The sequence below is a fragment of the Bubalus kerabau genome, chromosome X (assembly GCF_029407905.1).
Source record: "Bubalus kerabau isolate K-KA32 ecotype Philippines breed swamp buffalo chromosome X, PCC_UOA_SB_1v2, whole genome shotgun sequence".
Lineage (NCBI taxonomy): Eukaryota > Metazoa > Chordata > Mammalia > Artiodactyla > Bovidae > Bubalus > Bubalus kerabau.
The window spans coordinates 93,992,653-94,001,942 of NC_073647.1; the positions used below are offsets into that span (position 1 = coordinate 93,992,653).

General features: G+C 53.0%; 1 protein-coding gene across 1 annotated transcript; it reads left to right on the forward strand.

Moving 5' to 3' along the window:
• The first annotated feature begins 4,403 nt into the window (after positions 1-4,403).
• Positions 4,404-6,695, forward strand: CXCR3 (C-X-C motif chemokine receptor 3). Its single transcript, XM_055565338.1, has 2 exons — positions 4,404-4,415; positions 5,562-6,695. The coding sequence occupies exons 1-2, from the start codon at positions 4,404-4,406 to the stop codon at positions 6,693-6,695; spliced, it is 1,146 nt and encodes a 381-aa protein (XP_055421313.1).
• The last annotated feature ends 2,595 nt before the right edge of the window (positions 6,696-9,290 follow it).

The following is a 9,290-nucleotide window of genomic DNA, read 5'->3' on the forward strand; positions in this document are numbered from 1 at the left end:
TGAACACCTGCCCTTACACAAGATGCCTGGGTGAAGCTGTATGGTGAATAAGGTATGGCTCCTGAAAGATCCAATCCTTGGGCATGATTGTGAGTACTGGGAGAGCACATTAGAAAGTAGCCTGGATAGGAATGTTGTGACAAACCCTTCTAGCTGACTAGCTTGGGACAGGTTGCTTCATCTTTCTGAACCTTCACTCCATTCTACAAAATGAGTACAGCAAGCTCTGCCTCCCCAGGAGGCTGAAAGATTTAAAGGAGATCATGTGTTACAAAGCCAAGAGCTTGCCAAGTAGAAGATACTTGTATTTATCAGTTCCCAGGCACTGCTGGTATGTGGACAGGATAACAGGAAGGTCATTGTGCTTGTTCCCATGGCTTGGATCCTGAACTATTCTCCAGCTCTCTCCCTACTCTCACACATACCTTCTTTTCCAACCAGACTGCGTGCCCCTGGGCTGACAAGCTCTTCCTCACTTCCTGGCCTTGGCATCTCCTGTTCCCATGGCCTGACATGCCTTGTCTCCCTTTGCCACCTGACAAATGGCAGCAACATCCTCCTTCCTATAGCTTGGGGGCTTAGTCTCATGGGCCTGGACTGCTGAGGCTCCAGCCCACGGCCCCAGCCCTTAGGAAGGACTTGCCTCCGTCAGGCTCAGAGCTACAGGGAAAAGGGCAAAGGAGGGGTGGTTCCCAATCCCTGGGCCTCCCTGTGACTTAAGCTCTCCTTCTCTGAAATCCAGAGCCAGCAGAAGGAAGCAGAGTCCCAGCACTGCCTGGGCCTCCTATACTCCTTCCTGGGATTAGGATTCTTCTTCATTTCGTGTAAGAAAGGCTCTGCCCCAGCCTAGCCCACTGCCTGAACCCCACGGAAAGCTTGGGCTTCACTGAGCCTGCTCGCCTGAGGGCTGGGGACAGCCAGCCAAAGGACTTTGGGAGCAGGGCTTCCAGTGGTACACTTGCGAGAGAGGCTGTGAAACAGCAGACACTGAGGGGGAGGAGGAGGAAGTGGCCCCTTTCCCTGGCTGGCCTGACAGACAGCTGTGGAGGCCCTCCTTCCTGTGAGGGACCAGGCCCAGGGCTCAGATCTTTGAGCCTCCCAGCTCCTCAAACCACAGCCCAGAGGTGTGAAAGAGAGAAAAAAAAACAGGGGGAGGGGTGGCAGAGAAAAGACAGGTGCACATTTCACACCTTGACCACAGGTGGGGCCCGGAGCAGCTTCACTCTGACTAACTTCCTTCTAAAGCTTCCCCCCTGGCGGCTCAGAAGGCCAGAAGCAGAAGGGCATAGCCACCAGAACTCAGGGTGCAGGCCCCTGGCTAGGTGGGTCTTCCCCAGGACTCGGTCTGCTTGGGACCTGGTCTGGGGGCTTCTTGGGACACGAGGGAGGGGCCAAATTCGAGGGCCAGGCGAGGACTTGGCTTGGCACAATGACCCAGGCAATTTCTCAGGCAGGTGAGCGGTGAGAGAGAGCAGCAGCCCACTGTAGACCTGACCTTCTGCGGCCTCGGGAGGGGCTGATCTGGAAAGTTACCAGAAGGGGAGGAAACTGCTGCTCACTGGGTACTTTACTCTGTGCCACATGTATTGTTTACAGTTCACAGAACAGCCCTGACACATGTTTACTATTTTTATCCCTACTTTCCAAATGAGGGAACCAAGGTAGAGAGATAAAATGATTCTCTAAGGTGACATATTGGCATAGCCAGAGGATTAGAGCAGGACTGGTCAAACCCTCCCAGCTAAGGCGAGGGGCAGCCTTTCAGAAGGATCCATCCTCCACCATGTCCCTGATGTGAAAGGGCTCCCAGCACCTCTGGGTTTGTGGCCAGTATCCCTCACACTCCACATTCTCAGCTCTGCTTCTATTAATGGCTGACCCTGTGCAGGGGCCTCATAGCCTTGGTCATCTCAGATCATCTTGTAACAACCCTGCCGAGACCAGCTCAAAACTGTTATGTCGTTGGTCCAAGGTCACACACCTTGAGCAAGGCTGAGTCAGAGCTGGAGCCAAACAAATTCAGCATTTTTCCCATTCTTCCCACCTCATCACAGGCTTCTCAGGTGGTGGCAGTGGTAAAGAATCCACCTGCCAATGCAGGAGAAGCAGGTTCAATCCCTGGGTTGCGAAGATCCCCTGGGGAAGGGAATGGCTACCCAGTCCAGTATTCTTGCTTATAGATTTCCATGGACAGAGGAACCTGGTGGGCTGCAGTCCGTGGGGTCACAAAAAAGTCAGACACGACTGAGCAAATGAGCCCGCACACACATACTGCATCTTGGCCACACAGGGAGCAGTGGGAACAGCCCACCCCATAGCCCAGGCTAGCCAACTCAGAAAAGAAAGCTCTCTGCCCCTTTCCAATGGTCTTATCTGAACTTCTCTTGTTTTTCCTTTCTAGCAACCCATGAAGGTGGGGATAGTGGTTCCCATGTGGCAAATGAGGAGACTAGGACACAGGAAGGAGGCCAGAGATCCAGAGACTTTGAAATGTCACATGGGCCTGTACACTCCAACATGTGCCTGGAAGACCCACATCAGGTTGTCAACTTCTCCCAACACAAGATTTTTCCAAAACCGTTAACTATTGTCACCATCAATTCATAAAGAAAAGATCTTTCTAATACCAAAAAGCAGGCGAAGGGTATGAATGCAGAATACAAGAACTCCCTTTAAGTTGAACAGATAGAGCTCCTTGTTTTCCTCCTTCTATCATGTGTGGAAGCCCAGGGAATGGAAACTCTTCATGGGATGGCACTGCAAACCATGGTCCCAGCTCCCCCGCCCCCACCCGCAGGCCGTCACCTGCCAAGTCCTGTCTTTCCTAACTGCCAAGGCTTCTGGAATCCTCCCACGCTCCCCTACTTGTGTTGCTCCTGACCTCCTCCAAGCCTTTAGTTCCCTCTGGCCTGGATCCTGCAAGTGACAAGCTGCTTAGAGGGAAAACAGTCACATCTTCTGACCACGGGAGGTGGGGAAGGGCCTTGCTGCCTCCCAAGTGTGCGTTTTGTCAGAAAGTTTGAGCTGAATTCCAGGCCTGAGCCTGGAGGCTCAGGTGACACATTCTGACTGAAAACTGGACCCCAAAGCCGTGGCCTCTGTCTCAATCTCTCTCTTCTCCCTCTCTCTCTCTGCTTTTCGTCTGTGAGGAGAAAGGGAAACTGCTTGGTGAGGCAAAGGGCCACCTTTCCCCTCTGTTAATGAGAGCAGGGAGGCGAGACGAGGGCAGAGGGGGCACCAGGCTAGGTGGGGGAGGAACTTTTGCAGTGCGCAGCTATAAAGAGACTGGTTTGCTCCACAAACGCTTTTACAGCCTTTCCTTTAAAAAAGAGATCCCCATGTACTCTTCCCCAACACTTCTCCTCCCCTAGAAGCAACTGCTCTCATGGATTTGTGGTGTGTTCATTCCCTACTTTAACCTTCTAAAACAAACAGCTGTATCCAAAACAAGATGGTATTGTTTTGCGTGTGTGGTTTTTCAAATTTACGTAAGTGGTATCAAACGATACACAGAATTCTATCACTTGCTTCTTCCACTGTTGGTCATTGGCTTTTCTAGATGCCTCCATGTTAAAATATCTAGCTTTTAGTTCATTTGTTTTTACCTGCATGAATACATCACTGTTTATCCATCAAAAAACAGCTGAAGGCAGTGTGAGGCAGAGTAAAGGCAGAGTAAAAGGAGAGTCCAACAACTGTGAGTTCAATCCTAGCACCTAACCTTACTTGCTGTGTCTGGCAAAGGCCTCTCCCCTTTCTGGGTTAGCCATGGGGATACTGCCTATGCAAGGGGCTTGTGTGGCTGAAATGAGGCAGTGTCAGAGAAAGTGCCTGAAGCAACACCCAGCACGCAGCCAGTTCATTACTAGCAGTTCCCGTTCCTTGCTCCTGTTGATTAGCGGGGAGGGGCAATGGCGAAGGACTAGAATTTGTGTGTTGGACTGCTCTCAAATATTTTCAGTTTTTAAGAAGGTTAAGCTCCTTTATACAGTTAATACATTTAGCAACCCAGTCTACAGTCATGTGAGATGAACTCCAGCCCAGGACTGATGAGCAGCGGATCTTACCCCTGGCAGCAGGGCTGCCCTGCCCCTGTCAGCTACCTGCTTCTCCCTCAGACCTCTCTTCAAAGCACCTGCCCATGCCCCGCTGCCCCAGCCTTTCTGGTCCCAGGCTTGTGGCCAACTCCCAGCACGGCTACCTTGGGCCAGGGGCGTGGTGGGGTAGGGACTCTGTGGCCTTAGGTCTAAGGAGGTCTGGTGTAGATAACCCCATGGAAGAGGCTGCTGCTGAGAACCGCGTGAAACCCTCACTTCCTCTGTATAGTGCAGGTTCCCGACCACAAGCACCAAAGCAGAGGGGCAGGCAGCACGCGGCCCAGCAGCTAGCGTACCAGCCCAGCCATGGTCCCTGAGGTAAGTGCCGCTGCCCAACCAGGCCAGACCATAGCTATGAGTGCAGAGTCTAGGACATGAGGGGACCGTCAGGACTGGCCCAGAAGTCAGGGCCACCAGAGGGTTGGGTGAACAGGTACAGAATGCAGGGACTGTATAGAAGCAGCACAGGATGGGGTATTCGGAAACCACCTTGGCCACTGACTTGCGAATGACCACAGGCACATCCCTCCCCTTTCTGGCTTTGGTACCTCATCTGCAAAATGCATGAGGTTGAGGCTCACCCCTCACGGCCCCCAAGGCTCCCTTCAGCTCTGACTTGGAACTTAGATCTTCCGTGCTGGACTGAATTGGCACCTGGGAGACCCACAGCTCTGGGATGGTTTGCAGGGAGGTGGGAGAAGGGGAGAAGGAATATTTCTACTAGAGCTTGGTGGGGGAGCCACCCAACTTGGTGGGTGGCAAGCCTCAGTGTAGGGGAGGGGAAAGACAGGGGCAGAAACTTGTGTTGGGGGGCAGCAGTGATTTGTAGAGGGGCCCCATGGGAGACAGGAAGTTGGGGTCCCCAGGCAAGGGCTGAGGAGGGAACAGGAGGGCCAGTGACTGGGAGAGGGGACTGTGGGGAGGTGCCTGGGGAGGAAGGTGGTGGAACTAGGCGTGGCCAGGAACTGAGGACCATAAGCCATGAAGAAAGGGTGAGGAGAGAAGGGGCAGGGAGGGCTCGGGACAGAAGGGAAGCTCTCCCTCTGGTTCACAATCCCTGTGCTGATGGGATGACCCAGAAGGGAGAGAGAGAAGCAGGCTTTGAGAAGGGAAGTTATCAGCCCAGCACCCAGGCTGGGCAGATGGAGCTCAGGGGGGCGGGTTTGGAAGGAAACGCAGGACAGTGGCAGCCTGAAGCCCAGCTGCTTTACAAAAGGTTCCTCAGACTAAATCTTCAAGGAGTGACTTTTGTTTAAGTGAAGGGTAGTTGATTTACAAGGTTTCAGGTATACAGCAAAGTGATTCAGTTATGCAGACATAAATATGTATTCTTTCTCAGATTCTTTTCCATTATAGATAAGCTACAAGCTACTTAGTTCCCTGTGCTGTGTGGTAGGCCCCTGTTATTTATCTGTTTTATATTCAGTAGTGTGTATCTGTTCATCCCAAATTCCTACTCAAAAGAATAACTTCCAAGGCCTTCACACGCTCTATGCCCTCCCTCCACAGATGAGTGAACGCCAAGAGTTCCAAGCTTCAGATTTTGCCTACCTCCTGGAAAACTCTTCCTATGACTACGGAGAAAATGAGACCTACTTCTGTTGTACTTCCCCACCCTGCCCGCAGGACTTCAGCCTCAACTTCGACCGCACCTTCCTGCCCGTCCTCTACAGCCTCCTCTTTGTGCTGGGGCTTCTGGGTAATGGCATCGTGGCAGCCGTGCTGCTGAGCCAGAGGGCGGCCCTGAGCAGCACCGACACCTTTCTGCTGCACTTGGCTGTGGCCGATGCACTGCTGGTGCTGACACTCCCTCTCTGGGCAGTGGATGCAGCCATCCAGTGGGTCTTTGGCTCTGGCCTCTGCAAAGTGGCGGGTGCACTCTTCAACATCAACTTCTACGCGGGGGCCCTCCTGCTGGCCTGCATCAGCTTCGATCGGTACCTGAGCATTGTGCACGCCACCCAGCTCTACCGCCGGGGCCCCCCGACTCGCGTGGCCCTCACCTGTGTGGCAGTCTGGGGGCTCTGTCTGCTCTTTGCGCTCCCAGACTTCATCTTCCTGTCCTCCCACCATGACAACCGCCTCAATGCCACCCACTGCCAGTATAACTTCCCGCAGGAGGGCCACACGGCTCTGCGCATCCTGCAGCTGGTGGCAGGCTTCCTGCTGCCCCTGCTGGTCATGGCCTATTGCTATGCCCGCATCCTGGCTGTGCTGCTGGTCTCCAGGGGCCAGCGGCGACTCAGAGCCATGCGGCTGGTGGTGGTGGTGGTGGTGGCCTTTGCCCTCTGCTGGACCCCCTACCACCTGGTGGTGCTGGTGGACACCCTCATGGACCTGGGGGCCTTAGCCCGTAACTGCGGCAGAGAAAGCAGTGTGGACATAGCCAAGTCGGTCACGTCCGGCATGGGCTACATGCACTGCTGCCTCAACCCACTGCTCTACGCCTTTGTGGGCGTCAAGTTCCGAGAGCGGATGTGGGTGCTACTCGTGCGTCTGGGCTGCCCTGACCAGAGGTGCCACCAGCGGCAGCCGTCAGCTTCCCGCCGGGAATCATCCTGGTCTGAGACCACAGAGGCCTCCTACTCAGGCCTGTGAGGCTGGGATAGGGATCCCTCTCCACCTGCCACATTCCAGGCTGTTCCCTCACTCACTTCCCCAACACACACTCCTGGGAGTCCCCTGTGGCCCTAGTCTCCCAAGGAGCCGCCCTCCTGGCTCTGAGGGTTCTGCCATCACTGCTCCTTAGCTGTCCAGCCCCATCCCACTGCTTGAGGGGTGGCCGCCTTCAGGCCCTTCTTACCTTGGCTGCACAGAACCCCACCACCCTCCCAACTCTGTCAACTAGGCCTCAGCCTTCCCCATATGCAGGGAGCATGAGGCAAACAGCATAATGCTCCGCAGTGACTGGCAGTGGTTTCTGAGACTTCTGTATTTGCTCACTTTGACTTTTACATGTAAGACTGCTTCAAACTTTTCAATAAACAAGCTAAACAGGACCATACCGTGTTAGTGCATCTTTACAGCCAGCCCTGCCCAGCCTCTGGGGATGCTCTTCCTGCTTCTCCTGTCTGGCCCTGGGTTTGTGCCAACCAGTGCTGCCTGTCTCCCTTCCTCTGACCTCCTGGGTATACCACTCACTCACAGGGTGAGTGGGTGCAGGGTAAGCAGTTAGTCGACCAGCTGGCTAGACACCGTCTAGGCATAATTTTGGAGAAGGCAATGGCACCCCACTCCAGTACTCTTGCCTGGAAAATCCCATGGATGGAGGAGCCTGGAAGGCTGCAGTCCATGGGGTCGTGGAGGGTCGGACACGACTGAGCGACTTCACTTTCACTTTTCACTTTCATGCACTGGAGAAGGAAATGGCAACCCACTCCAGTACTCTTGCCTGGAGAATCCCATGGATGGAGGAGCCTGGTGGGCTGCAGTCCATGGGGTCGCGAAGAGTCAGACACGACTGAGCGACCTCACTTTCACTTCTCACTTTCATGCATTGGAGAAGGAAATGGCAACCCACTCCAGTGTTCTTGCCTGGAGAATCCCAGGGACGGGGGAGCCTGGTGGGCTGCCGTCTATGGGGTCGCACAGAGTCGGACACGACTGAAGGGACTTAGCAGCAGTAGCAGGCATAATTTGGGGAAGGGGCTTTCAGACATAAGTAAGAGTCCCCGCACTCCAGAAGCTTAGACTGACAAGGAAGATGTGTAGGTGACTACCAAGCAGTCTATGCCACGAGGCTAATGTGTGGCACATGTTCAGAGTACTGTAGCTGGAGCCATTTGGGAAGACTTCTTGGAGACAGAGAAATGAGCAGAACTTAAAGGGCAAGTAGTATTTCCAGGGCAAAGAGAAGGAAAGATGGTATTTCCAGGCAGATGGGAGGGTAGTATACCAAAGGTGGGAAGGCTAAAAACAGTGCTGCTTATTGGAGGAATGGTAAGTGGTCCAAACTGGCTAGAATTAAGGGTTCAGATAGAGAAAGGACTGAAAAGACTGAAAGTTAGTTTGGGACCCAGGTGATGGCATCACAGGTTACAAGGCTGTAGTGGCTATTCATGTTAGAGATGACACAGGCTTTTACTAAGAAAAACAGCAGGGGGATTGGGAGGGAAAAAAAGGGCAATGACTTAACAACACATGTGTGGGCTGCAGGGAGCACCTTCCTGTAGCTATAGCTGGGGTGGGAGTGGAGGAAACTATCAGGGCTCCCCAGGAAGGCAGATGACAGGGCTACTGAGTTAAGCAAAGGCTTGGACCCTTCTTTGGCAGGGGTAGAACCTCTGCACTGTCAGTTCTCCCTGATGAAGTCACCAGTGTGCCATGATCCAGTTTCACAGGCCAGCTGGGCCTTTGCTGAGACTGCCGATATAGCTGGAGGTGGGACTGGAGAAGGACCCAAGGATTTAGCTAGGGAAACTCGCACTACCCTGTGCATATACCCAATCCCATCTAGACTTGTGCTTAAGACTTCAGTTTGTGGCCACTGAAAGAACACCCTCAGCATCTGTAAAGATGAAGGAAAGATGGAAAGATGACAGAATAACGCATCCTGCCTATAAAAAGTATCAGTGATGCTAGACTAGGAAAGATGTTTGGGGTAGGCCGAATAGCAAGTTCCCAAATGTCCACAGTCTAATCCCTAGAACTTGTGAATATGTTAGTATGTTACCTTATTTGGCAAAAGGAAATCGAGATTTTCCTGGATTATCTGGGTGAGCCCAATATTATCACAAGGGTCCTTAAAAGGGAAAGAGGGAGGCAGGAGAGAGAGTCAGAGAAAGAGATGTTGCTGGCTTTCAAGACAGAGGAAGAGGGCCACAAACCAAGGAATGCAAGTAGCCCCTGGATGCTGGGAAGACAAGGAAACTGATTCCCCCAGGGGCTCCAGAGAGGAATGCAGCCCTGCCCACACCTTGAGGTCTGAGGTCTACACCAGGCTTCTGACCCCTTGAGATGGAAGATAATACATTTGTGTTAAGTCACTAACCTCCTGGTAATGTTTTGGCAGAAATAACAAAAAAGTACAACACTGATTCCAGTCTATATTCCAGACACCTCCCCAAAGTGGGGAGGTTGTTTAAGTGCTTAGGGGCAGTCACAAAAATCCAAGAGAAACCCGAAGTGGAGGCTGTTCTTCCAGACACATCCTGGAAAGCTTATGAAATCAGGGGTCTTGGACAAAAGACCCAA